At 44.6% G+C, this 13,608-nt stretch overlaps 1 protein-coding gene across 1 annotated transcript in view; it reads left to right on the top strand.

The window, feature by feature from the left end:
* LOC137504774 (piggyBac transposable element-derived protein 4-like) overlaps positions 1-3,073 on the top strand; it is a 49,852-nt gene extending 46,779 nt beyond the window's left edge. The window contains exon 3 of the mRNA XM_068233362.1: positions 2,664-3,073. Within this exon, the coding sequence (XP_068089463.1) occupies positions 2,664-3,073 (410 nt within the window). The remainder of the gene's footprint in view (positions 1-2,663) is intronic.
* Positions 3,074-13,608: the final 10,535 nt, after the last annotated feature.

Below are 13,608 nucleotides of genomic sequence, written 5' to 3'. Positions count from 1 at the left end.
TTTCAATCGCGAAAATAGCGAAAACTAAATGACGTAGGGTGGTGCTTTATATATCATTGGAAAGAGGAGAAAGAGAGCTTTAAAATGATATGCATCTTTCCATAGTTTTTGCACTGCTCGGAGTCCCTTTAATATGCATGCGCCTCAGTAACAATAAATGCAGGAGAGCCTCGATTTCTTAAAAAAACTCTGTGTGTTCACAGAACTTCTAATTCCTAAACTTAGAGGGATCGTCAGCCACAAAATCAAATTCCATTTACCCACTGCTCTGTGTTTATTATGCAGCTTTGCAGCCTTACCCTGCATTGCAAGCATCCTAATCTAATCAGAAAAGTTTTAGCTGTAATATATCTTATCTCAGTCAGACTAGCTCTATTTGGTATACTGCTGACGAGAGGGTAGCTTATCCTCTCCCCTCCCATTCCTGCTCCCCACTGACTTGGCTGAGGGCAGTTTAGTGTAACAGAAGGCTGAAATCTGATCTTTCTGTGCTCACATGTTTACAAAGCAAGCTAGCTATGACAAAGCAGATTCTAGGAGGAAAAAAAGGGAGGAAATTGCATCAGTATTGGCTTCAGTCAGAGGAAATCCAAGACGGCAAATGCCTGAAACAGAATTCTCTATTTCCTATGTAAAATTCACTGAAATTAAAATGTGGACAGTACAATGCATCTGTTTTGTAAGTAGAGCAAGTAGTTATCTACTTATACAGTGCTGCCCATAATTATTCATACCCCTGCCAAATTTTGACGTAAAGTTACTTTTGTTCAACCGGCAAGTAATTTTTTGACGGGAAATGACATAGGTGTCTCCCAAAAGATAATAAGATGATGTAAAAGAGGCATTATTGTGGGGGAAAAAACATTTCTCAGCTTTTATTTACATTTGAGCAAAAGTGTCCAGTCTAAAATTATTCATACCCTTCACAAACTGTCACAGTCTGTGGGAAAATCCAAAGTTCTACAGTGATGGGAAAAACTATTTGCCCCCTTCCTGATTTCTTATTCTTTTGCATGTTTGTCACACTTAAATGTTTCTGCTCATTAAAAACCATTAACTATTAGTCAAAGATAACATAATTGAACACAAAATGCAGTTTTAAATGATGGTTTTTAATTATTTAGTGAGAAAAAAAAAACTCCAAATCTACATGGCCCTGTGTGAAAAAGTGATTGCCCCCCTTGTTAAAAAATTTAACTGTGGTTTATCACACCTGAGTTCAATTTCTGTAGTCACCCCCAGGCCTGATTACTGCCACACCTGTTTCAATCAATAAATCACTTAAATAGGAGCTATCTGACACAGAGAAGTAGACCAAAAGCACCTCAAAAGCTAGACATCATGCCAAGATCCAAAGAAATTCAGGAACAAATAAGAACAAAAGTAATTGAGATCTATCAGTCTGGTAAAGGTTATAAAGCCATTTCTAAAGCTTTGGGACTCCAGCGAACCACAGTGAGAGCCATTATCCACAAATGGCAAAAACCTGGAACAGTGATGAACCTTCCCAGGAGTGGCCGGCAGACCAATATTACCCCAAGAGCGCAGAGAAAACTCATCCGAGAGGCCACAAAAGACCCCAGGACAACATCTAAAGAACTGCAGGCCTCACTTGCCTCAATTAAGGTCATTGTTCACGACTCTACCATAAGAAAGAGACTGGGCAAAAACGGTCTGCATGGAAGATATCCAAGGCGCAAACCACTTTTAAGCGAAAAGAACATTAAGGCTCATCTCAATTTTGCTAAAAAACATCTCAATGATTGCCAAGACTTTTGAGAAAATACCTTGTGGACCGACGAGACAAAAGTTGAACTTTTTGGAAGGTACGTGTCCCGTTACATCTGGCATAGAAGTAACACAGCATTTCAGCAAAAGAACATCATACCAACAGTAAAATGTGGTGTTGGTAGTGTGATGGTCTGGGGTTGTTTTGCTGCTTCAGGACCTGGAAGGCTTGCTGTGATAGATGGAACCATGAATTCTACGGTCTACCAAAAAATCCTGAAGCAGAATGTCCGGCCATCTGTTCGTCAACTCAAGCTGAAGCGATCTTGGGTGCTGCAGCAGGACAATGACCCAAAACACACCAGCAAATCGACCTCTGAATGGCTGAAGAAAAACAAAATGAAGACTTTGGAGTGGCCTAGTCAAAGTCCTGACCTGAATCCTATTGAGATGTTTTGGCATGACCTTAAAAAGGCGGTTCATGCTAGAAAACCCTCAAATAAAGCTGAATTACAACAATTCTGCAAATATGAGTGGGCCAAAATTCCTCCAGAGCGCTGTAAAAGACTTGTAGCAAGTTATCGCAAACGCTTGATTGCAGTTATTGCTGCTAAGGGTGGCCCAACCAGTTATTAGGTTCAGGGGGCAATTTCTTTTTCACACAGGGCCATGTAGGTTTTGAGTTTTTTTTCTCACTAAATAATAAAAACCATCATTTAAAACTGCATTTTGTGTTCAATTATGTTATCTTTGACTAATAGTTAATGGTTTTTGATGAGCAGAAACATTTAAGTGTGACAAACATGCAAAAGAAATCAGGAAGGGGGCAAATCATTTTTCCCATCACTGTATACCATTCCAAATAGTCCAAACTGTTCTAAAGCATCCTAATTACCCTGATTAATTGGGAATAGCTGTTTTAATCAACTCAACAGGTGAAAAACGGCAGCTCTCTGTAGTTGCTTTGTGGACTGTCATGGCTAAGACAGAGGAGCTCAGTGAGGACCTGCGGCTGCACATTGTGGCTGCTCACAAGTCAGGAAAGGGCTACAAGGCTAAATGTTTTCAAGTTCCAGTGGCTGCAGTGCAAAGTATTATTCAAAAATACAAGATGTTCCGCACTGTAGGAAATCACAGAGGACGTGGTCAGAAGCCAAAAGTAACACCAGTGCTGGCCAGGAGGATTGTGAGAGAAGTAAAAAGAATCCAAGTATTACCACCAAGGCCACCCTGGTCAATCTGGGCTCTGCCGGTGGCAATGTCTCAAGGCAGACAATCCAACGGACACTGCACACTATTTGGTTCCACGGATGCAGACCAAGGAGGACCCCACTTCTCCAGATAAGGCACACACAATCTCGCCTTGCCTTTGCAAATGCTCATCTGGACAAAGAAGAAGACTTCTGGTCTTCTATGTTATGGTCAGATGAAAGAAAATTTGAATTGTTTGCTCACAATAATGTTTCCTTCAAAAAAAATAAAAAATATAAAAACCTTAAACCCAAAGACCACCATTCCCACGGTCAAACGTGATGGTGGGAACCTAATGCTTTGGGGGTGTTTTTCAGCCAATGGACCAGGGAACCTAATCACAGTAAATGGCACAATGAAAAAAGAGCAAAACATGAGGATTTTCAACAACCACATCCGGCAGTCTGCAGAGAAACTTGGCCATGAGCACCAGTGGACATTTCAGCATGACAATGGCCCAAATGCACAGCAAAAGTGGTGGAGAAATGATTAGCAGACAACAACATAACGTTTTGGAGTCCTGACTTGAATCCAATTGAGAATATGTGGAGGGAGCTAAAGATCAGGGTGATGGCAAAAATACCCTACAACCTGAAAGATTTGAAGCTCATCGCTAAAAATGAATGGGCAAAAATACCTGTGGAGACATGCAAAAAGCTGGTCTTCTGCACTTCCTATGTATCCCTATTGCTGTAATAGGCTTTTCTATTGATTATTGAGAAGGGTATGAATAATTTTGGACCGGAAACTTTTTTGCTCAAAAGTAAAAGATGAGATTTTTCTTTTCCACAATAATGCCTCTTGTACATCGTCTTATTATCTTTTGAGAGACACCTATGTCATTTCCCGTCAAAAAAATGACTTGCTGGTTGAATAAAAGTAACTTTAAGTCAAAAGTGTTTTCTTGTTTTGTTCTCATTTTCCTGGCATAGTATGGCTGACCCTGCTGCTTTAAGGCTGGTTTCACAGTGGGACGTTAAAGTCCCACGTTACAGCAGCCAGTAACGCAGCCTAACTCACAGCACTGTAAAATCAATTGTGCTGTTCACAGTGCCCACGTTGCGTTACATAGTAACGCAGCACGTTTAAACAAAGTGCTGCATGCTGTACGTTATACTGGGCTAAGCAGCGTTAGACTGCTTGCACATGCTCAGTAATGTTGGAGGAGGAGGTCTCCCCTCCTCCTCCGCGGCCAACCACATGGCTAATTAATATTCACTGCACTGCAGAGACTCGTGGTAGGACTGTAGTGTTGTCCGGATCATGAACGAATCGTTCATTTGATACGGATCTTTTTTGAGTCGAATCATCTGGATCATCACAATGAAAGATTCGGTTCACAGTGGATGTCTGTCTGGAAGAAACAGGAACATACAGAATGTACAGTGCAGGGAAAGTCCTGTCCTGCTAGTCATTTCACCCAGTCTGCTTCCCTAGTAAAATGATTCGGTTCAAAGATCCGGATCTTTTCAATGATCCGATTCAAATGATCCGAATCCTTAAAAAGATCCGGACTTCCTATCACTAACCTGGAGCAGCTGCTTTAAGAGCTGCATAACGCAGCTCAATCTGACATCCAACTTCAACACCACCATACACACCATGCGACCATAACGTCCCCTAAAACGCAACGTCTTAGTGTGTAAGTAGCCTAAAGCAGCAACACACTGTTTTCATGTGACCCATGTGAAAATTGCAATTTGCTGATTGGAGCCAAAAAAAAATTTAAAAATCCAGTTTTGGTTTGCTGGATCAAACTTCTGTATGATTCTGTTCCAGAAACTGATCCCAAGAAAGATTCCAGTCTACTGCCAGCTGTGCCTGAAGCCTCCTGGACACTGAGCACCTTGAGGCAACCTGTGTCATGCTTGACACAGTGTCTAAAAGTAGCCTGCATTGTATTCAGAATTACCTGCCTCCTTACAGTGCCCATCTTGAAAAATTAAGCTTGGATGTACTGTTCTATCACTTTGGATACTCATACTGTATTTTTTGTACAGTTGTGTAGCCACATACCTACCTATATGACCATGCACCAAGCTGTGCATTTAAGCACAGCCAGGATTATAGACCTGCTGGCGGAACAGGGGAATCACCCTCCCCATCAGGCGTGGCTATCGTCATTTCTGTAGCTGGACTTCGATCAGCCACAGTTCCCTGTAGGCTTGTTTTCCATAATGAGTACTGGAGAAAGAATGGCAGCAAGACTAGGCTATGGGAAAGGCCCGGAGTATAGGTAGCCAGCTATAGGTGCTCTCAGTATAGGAAGCCTGAAAGGAGGCCCCACCCCCTCCCCACTGCTGTGTGCCCTCTGCTCCCTCTTCCTGCGCTGCTACCCCCTCCTGCTAGTTGCACGGGGCTTCCTTTAAGGCTACCTATACTGAGAGCACCTATGTCTGGCTACCTATACTGGGGGCACGTATAGCTGACTATTTTTACTGGAGGCACCTATAGCTGGCTACCTATACTGGGGGCACCTGTAGCTGGCTACCTATACTGGGGCACCTATGGTTGGCTACCTATATTGGGGCACCTATTGCTGGCTGCCTATATTGGGAACAATTATACTTTGCTACCTATACTGGGGTCACCTATAGTTAGCTACTTATACTGGGGGCACCAATAGCTGGCTACCTATACTGGGGTCACCTATAGCTGGCTACCTATAGTGGGGGCAACTATACCCTGGTTCTAGACCCCGCATATGACACGCGCCCCAGGCCCAGTGTCCTTTAAGGCCGCCTCTGTCCTAGATCAGCATTCACCTCATACTAAAGATAAAATAATAAAACTGCAATATACAGCAGTTTTGTTTCCCGGCACACAGACATATTAGCAGCTTTATTGTCTATGTTGCGTACTGCTGTGCATATGCTCGTAAGAGACGCATGGGAAACACATAGTTCTAAATAAAGCTTAAAAGTTTACTGACGTAAGACCTGCCGTTTCATTCCTAAGCTATTGTCATGGGTATCTGTAGACTGTTTCCTAAAGTACTTTGTTATGGAATAAACCAATACATGAACAATACAAAAAAAAAACAAGTCTCCTATTTTTCTCAGATGCGATTTGAGTTGTAACTCCCAAAACCTGTTAGATGGGTACTATTTGAGCATTTAGCTTGATTGAATAAATGAAGGGCCAGTGTACATTTCTTTCCTGTGATGCATTCCTGTGACAGAACAATTAGGAATAGCAGCTGGGTGACATGTGAGGCCTTGCCATGATTATCCATCATCAGTAAGAAAAGGGAAAAGGCAAAACAACACGCCCACACCACTCTGGGGATATGTCTGCCGGGGCTTTCAGCCACGGCGCAGTTCGGCTATTTGTGTGCGATTGGCTTCCCTGCAACACACCTCTGGAATGTCTCTTTTGAATTCAGAAGACTATATGTATGTGTACATACAAGAGTGGGGAATTGCAAGAGAAGTAGCAGTCTTATTTACTGAAAACTTAACGACCTTATACAAAACTTTACTGTACATGTTAATGTTTGCTATATAGGGTGAGGGAGACTATCACAAAAGAAAATGTGGAGTGAACGGTAGTAGGTATGGTTTAGTTGTTAAGGGGCACAGAGTTTAACAGTACAATTAGTTGTGGTGTACAGTCTAGGCATAATACATAGGCTAGAAGACTTTTCAAGTAAATCTACCTATCTCTCCAATGTAAGATATGTAAGGTTAAAGAAAACCAGAGACGTTTTAAAATAAGTTTCATACATACCTGGGGCTTCGGGCTGACGGAGGGGTATGTAGAGAGTGCACTTCTGTTGCACAGACTGGCCACGACTGGCTGAAGTTGACTTGGTACCGGTGATACAGAAGGCTGAGGACGGCGGCGTGGGAGCGATCCGTGTGCATGGGGCTGGAGGAAGCCCCAGGTATGTATAAAACTTTTATTTTAAATCCTCTAATACACTTTAAAGAGACTCTGTAGTAAAAAAAAAAAAGTTACCTCGGGAGGGGGAAGTCTCAGGGACCCAATGAGGCTTCCCCATTCCTGTAGCTGTAGGCAATCCAGCATTGGCTCCTCCGAAGCGTCCCGCAATCCTGGCTTGACAAGCCTGACACGGCTTGATATATTTACCTTTCCTGGCTCCAGCGGGGGCGCTGTTGCGGCTTTCAGCACGGAGATAGGCTGAAATAGTCGATGTCTGTCGGGTTCGCTCTACTACGCAGACGCAGGAGATTTGCACCTGCACAGTAGAGCGGACCGACAGCGATCGGCTATTTACGCCTATCTCTGAGCGGAGAGCCGATGCTGCGCCTGCGATGGAGCCGGGAAGGTAAATTATTTACATCCCCGCTGTCCAGAGGGGCACAGCAAGACTGCCGTGAGACACAGGAGGACGGGGGAAGCCTCGATAGGATCCAGAGGCTTCCCCCACCCGAGGTAAGTAACCCCCAGGGGAACTTTTATTTTATTTTTTTTTTTACTTACATGTTTTCTTTAAAGGGGCACTATGCACATATTTTAAATTTTACAATTTTTGGCCAAACATGTACAAATAAGAAGTACATTTTTTTCCAGAGTAAAATGAGCCATAAATTACTTTTCACCTATGTTGCTTTCACTTACAGTAGGTAGTAGAAATCTGACAGAGGTGACAGGTTTTGGACTAGTCCATCTCTTCATAGGGGATTTTCAAGGATTTATTTATTTTCAAAATCGCTTAGTGAAAGGCAGTTGCTCTGTTCAACTGCCAAAAACTGTGTAGCAAGCAGGGAAGCTGGCCAGCATCATTGTTTAAAGAGTAACTGTCAGGTTGCAAAAGCTAATTTAAACCTCTATTCTCCTGTGTTAAACAGTTTAGAAGGAAGCCAAAAAGGCAATAGTGAAGTTAAAAATCTCTTTTACTTTTACTTTGATGTGTGCTGAACAGCAAGCCTCTTTATTCCCAAGCTCCTAAGGAGGCCGGCAGGATGCATAACAGATACTGCAAAGCATTCTGGGGCTGATTCTTCTCCCCACTGCACTACCTTGGGTCCTCCCCTTCATTTCCCTATCACGCCCTAAGGCTGCTTTCACAGTGGGAAGTTACAGGCTCATGTTACAGCAGCTTGTAACAGCAGCCTAAACTCACAGCACTGAAAAATCACAGGGCACATGTTCTGTTAGAGTATACTGCATGAGTCCGCTATTGTTCCTAGCCACATGGCTAATTAATATTCACTGCACAGTAGTGTTGTCCAGATCATGAACCATTAGGATCTTTTTTGTGAGTGGAATCATCAGGAAGCAGGGAGGATATGACATCACAATTGGTTTCATAGGAGACAGACAAACCTGGAACCTTCCATGAGCTGTCAGGAGCATCATTCTCTGCAAATACTATATAAAAATTCAGTGAAATCCAAACGTGGACAGTGAAATGCATATGTAAGGTAAGTAGAGCCAATATTTAGCTACTGATATGTGTTTTTTTTCTCTGAGACCCTATACCTAACAGCTCCTCTTTAAATCCTTTTTAGGGAATATCTTTGTAAAGAATGAAAGCCTTGCTGAGAATCCCCTATGGAGAGATGGACTAGTCTAAAACATGTCGCTTCTGTCAGATTTCTAATACCTGCTGTAAGTGACAGCAACATAGGAGAAAAGTAATTTCCTGGACCAAACATGGCGGCATACCTATGGGTTATGGCTCCGCCCCCTGAACCCGATAGGACAGACTACCTATAAATTCTTTAGACCCACCCCCTCCAGCAATTCTTTTTTCTGTCCTCGCATGGACAGGTTACCTATTTTTTTTTCTTTTCTTTTATACTTACTTTTCTTTCCTTAAATTTCAGAATTTTTCCCCTATGTAGGGCGGGTTCAGCCTCGCCCGTCCTCTGTGGGCGTCCTGTACCCTTTAATAGGGTTTAATGGCGTCCACGTGTGTGTGCAGCGGCTTGGCTTCTGATAGCTGGCTGCCCTTTGCAGCAATGGCGCCGCCTTACCCCTCCGGGAAGTGACGTAGCAGCAAGGAGCGCGGAAGTCTCGCGAGAGACGTGACTTCGCTCCGGGAGTGCTGATTGGACGGCTCCTGGTTTTAGGGGTGTCCAGGAAGTGTCTCTGCGTCTCTGCGCGCTGGCTTGGCGTCTCCGCAGCTGATAGTAAGCGCTGCGTGGAGACTAAGCTGCGACCTGGCATTTGGATTGAGGTAGCTATTGGCATATATCTTCTGGGCTTTTTGTCTGCTGGAGCAGGTATGTTTTGTACATTCTACTTGCTAATGTACTAGGCTACTATACTGTGCCATGTTTTGTTATCCACTGATTTGCTCATTACCTTTATGCTATGCAATGCTATGCAATGGTACTGTGGTTTATGTTGCTAGTTCTTATGGCTCTTATCTTTCTCTTAAATAGAGAAATGGATAATCTTGAGCATGCGGAGGAGGTGGTCACTGTCAGGTAACAGGCTGCTAAATGTAGCCTTTTTCTGATTATGCACACGGGATGTCTCTCAATTTCCCTTGCACAGGGGTCCCAGTGGTAAAAGAGTGCTTGTTCCCTTCTATGTTCTATTGAATATCGGATTCTTGTGGAAACATATATACAGTATGTGTTCTATGTTTCCACAGTCTGGGGGAAGGTGGAAGTGCTCAAGCGCCAAAAGATCGCAAATCTGCATCTAAGAGGTGGCAGTCTCGATCACGTTCGAGGGACAGGAGCCATCGTTCCCGTAACAAGTCTCCAGTAAAGAGAAGATCCTCCAGAAATCGCAGAAGTAGATCCCGGAGTAGAAGCCGGAGAAGCAGGAGGAATTATAGAGAGTCCTCCAGGAGACGAGATTACCGATCCAGATCAAGATCGCATAGACGTTCCAGAGACAGGAGAAGGCGGTCCCCAGATCGCTATTCTTCTGATAGACGTAGAGGATGTTATCAGGACAGGTCCCCTAGAAGAGGCAGGGGAGAGTGGATCATGTCTCCAGAGTCAGACCCCTTTGAGCCTTTTCAGAGGCCTGTTCAGAATCCGTGTTGGTCATGCTCTAGGCTAGCAATGCCTGACAAGAGAGTTTGAGAAGCCTGTTTTACAGAACTCGGAAGGGACAGAGATACTGATAATCAACAGGTGTTAGCAGTCATCCAGCAGGCAGTCCAAGAGACTTTCCAAAACATGGCACCTCCTCAGCCTGTGCCGGCTGCGGTTCCTCCGGCTCTTCCAGAGGATCATCTTGCTCAGGAAGATTTATCCCCAGTGGGGTTTAATTTTGCCCTAGTTCCCGCTTTCCTAACAGCGATAAAGGCAGCTATTGAATGGCAGGATGAGGAGGGTGCTGTGCAGGAACCGGATAGATATTACCCTCACTTAGACCAGCAGCCAAAGGTGTTTCCTTTTATGAAGGTAATAAAAGATGTGATGCTGAAGGAATGGACTAAGGTGGAACAGAAACCATCCCTCAACAACAAGCTTTATCCGCTGAGACAGGAAGATGCAAAACTATTGGACTCTGCACCAGTAGTGGATGCTTCAGGTGCCAAATTGGCGAAACATGTGACTCTACCTATGGAGAATGTTGTAGCTTTTAAAGAGCCTTTAGACAGAAAAATTGACACAGACATCAAGAAGGCTTTCTTGGCTGCTGGTGCGGCTTGCAGGCCAGCGGTTGCCTTAACCTTCCTGGCAAAGGCTAATCGTGTGTGGGTAGATAATGTGGAATCAGCTATCAATGCAGGTGTGGACAAGCAAGAAATTATAAGGGCTCTGGATGAGTTAAAGTTAACAGGTGATTTCATGGGAGAAGCGGCCATTGACATCATTAGGTTGGCAGCAAGATCCATGTTGTGCAGTGTCACCGCCAGAAGAGCCCTATGGTTAAAGCCCTGGTCAGCTGATCAAGCATCAAAGTCAAACTGGTGCAAGATGCCCTTTGATGGTTCCCATTTGTTTGGCGCTCAGATGGACCGTGCCATTTCAAAGGTGACGGGAGGTAAATCGGGCCTGATTCCGCAGGATAGGAAACAGAAGCCCTTCAGGCAACAAACCTCAAGAAGAACTGCTAATAGCAGATTTCAGTAGGCAAGAACCTACAGGCCAGGCGGGCAGTTTAATAGAAACTGGAAGGGAACTCAGTCCACCTTCATTAGAGGTGTGATGGCGAAGGCTTCTTCCGACTCTTTACAAAGAAGTGCTTTTGATGGGGCGCTCACTCAGGATTGTCCGGTAGGGGCCAAATTAGGCCTCTACTGGAAGTCTTGGGTAGGGATAGTCAGAGATCCCTGGGTAGTAAACACTCTGAAATCAGGTCATTCTTGGAAGTTCTAGATGAAGCCTCCACATTTCAAGTTCATGCCCACGAGGCAACCACAAGACAAAGACAGATCTCAGGTCCTAAAGAACTTTGTCCAGACCTTATTAAGGGAAGAAGCAATTGTTCCACTGTCAAGGAAGGAGTGTCAGTCAGGAATCTTTTCTCCTCTATTCTTGGTAAGGAAATCATCAGGAGATTGGAGACCGATTCTCGATCTAAAGTTTGTGAACAGATACATAAAGGTCAATCATTTCAAGATGGAATCCCTTCAGTCCATCATTTCCATGGTAACCGTGGGAGACTGGATGTCTACGGTGGATTTGTCGGATGCTTATCTCCACATTCCCATAAAGACAGAGTTCCAGAAGTTCCTCAGATTCTCAGTAGGCGGCAGGGCCTATCAATTCCGATGTCTGCCATTCGGCCTCTCCACAGCCCCAAGAACATTCACCAAGGTTTTACTGCCCGTAATTGCATACCTGAGGCTTCAGGGGTTGAGGATTTTCCATTACCTGGATGATATCCTATTACTTCATCAGGATCGTCAGGAACTGTTGCAACATCAGAGAATCCTGCTCAATCTACTTAAACGCCTGGGCTGGTTAGTGAATACCAAGAAGAGTCAGCTCTCTCCTTCTCAGGATCTGATCTTCTTAGGGGCCAGGTTCAGGACGGTCCAGAATCAAGTCTGCCTTCCAGATCAAAAGGTGGCGACAATCCAAGCGAAGGCACAGAAGGTTCTACAAGCACCCTTTCTGACCACCAGAGATTGTTTGAGCCTCCTAGGAACTCTATCATCATCCATTCCGATAGTAAAGTGGGCACACTGGTTCCTCAGGGGGCATCAGACTTTCTTTTTGCGCTATTGGAACAGAGTAAGTCTGATACAGAGATTCTATCTTCCTCTCGAGGTGAGGAACTCCCTCAGATGGTGGACCAGGGAGCAGAATCTGAGGAGTTGTCGCCAGATTCAGCCAGAAGTGCCGGTAGTCATTACCACATATGCCAGTATAAGAGGCTGGGAAGCCCATTGCAATGGTGTCCAAGTGCAAGGCAGATGGAGAACTGTACAGGAAGGGGTGCCCTCAAATCTTCTAGAACTGAGAGCAGCCTTCTTGGCCTTGAAGGCCTTCCAACATCTGATAAATGGGAAATCGGTGCTATTGAAGATAGACAATGTGACTGCAGTAGCATATATCAGGAGACAAGGAGGCACCAGAAGTCAGTCACTCCTTCAGGAGACTGGTCATCTAATGAGTTGGGCAATGAGGAATCTGTCAGATCAAACCGCAACTTATCTGCCAGGAGAGAGGAATATATTAGCGGATCACCTAAGCAGGGATTTTGCAAGCTCTCACGAGTGGTCTCTGGACAGGAAGATCTTCCAGAAGCTTGCCAGGAAGTGGGGGAATCCTCAGATAGATCTGTGGGCCTCTCCTCAGAACAACAAAGTAAACAGGTTCTTCTCCCGGTTTCATCACCCCTCAGCAGCTGGAGTGGATTGCCTGGTTCAGAAGTGGGACTTCTCCCTGGGATATGCCTTTCCTCCGTTTCCTTTGATTCTCAGGTTTCTGCAGAGGCTTTGCAGGGAGCAATGCACAATCATAGCTATCCTTCCCTTCTGGCCCAGGAGGCCTTGGTTCGCGTTGGCGATGTTCCTGAGTATAGAGGATCCAATCAGGTTGCCACCGAATCACAATCTGCTATCACAAGGGAGTCTTCTTCATCCAGGAATCAGCGGACTGAATTTAGCGCGTGGAAATTGAGAGTAAGAGGTATACAGACTTCGGGTGCTCCTCCCAGGTGGTAGAGACACTATTAAAAGCAAGGAAGCCTTCTACAAATTCCACCTATAATCGTATCTGGGAGAAGTTTGTATCCTATGCTTTGGAGAACGGGTTTGACAGTCTGTGTCCAGAAATCCAGAATATCCTGAATTTTCTTCAGTCAGGAGTCGACAAAGGCCTCAGTGTGACACCTATAAAGGTGCAGGTCTCGGCCCTTTCAGCCTTAACAAATCATCGATGGGCCACTCACCCACTAGTAATTCAGTTTGTGCAGGCGATTTTTAAAATGCGCCCGCCCAGAAAGCCTTTTTTCCCAAAGTGGGACCTCACAATGGTCTTGGAGGTTTTATCTTCTCCTCCATTTTTCCCTCTTCAATCAATCTCCTTGGAGAATTTAGTTCTCAGGACAGTCTTCCTTACAGCCATGGCATCTGGGAAGAGTGTCTCGGATCTGCAGGCACTAGGTTGCTCCAGTAATCTGTTGGAGTTTTTCCCAGATAGGGTAGTTGTTAGGCCAGTATTACACTTCATACCAAAGGTTGCTTCTGAGTTTCATCTGAACCAAGAACTTTCTCTGCCTACATTACTCTCGGAAGGG

Source organism: Hyperolius riggenbachi, chromosome 4, assembly GCF_040937935.1.
Source record: "Hyperolius riggenbachi isolate aHypRig1 chromosome 4, aHypRig1.pri, whole genome shotgun sequence".
NCBI lineage: Eukaryota > Metazoa > Chordata > Amphibia > Anura > Hyperoliidae > Hyperolius > Hyperolius riggenbachi.
The sequence above is the reverse complement of the archived record's forward strand: the minus strand, read 5'-3'. Positions and strand labels throughout refer to the sequence as shown.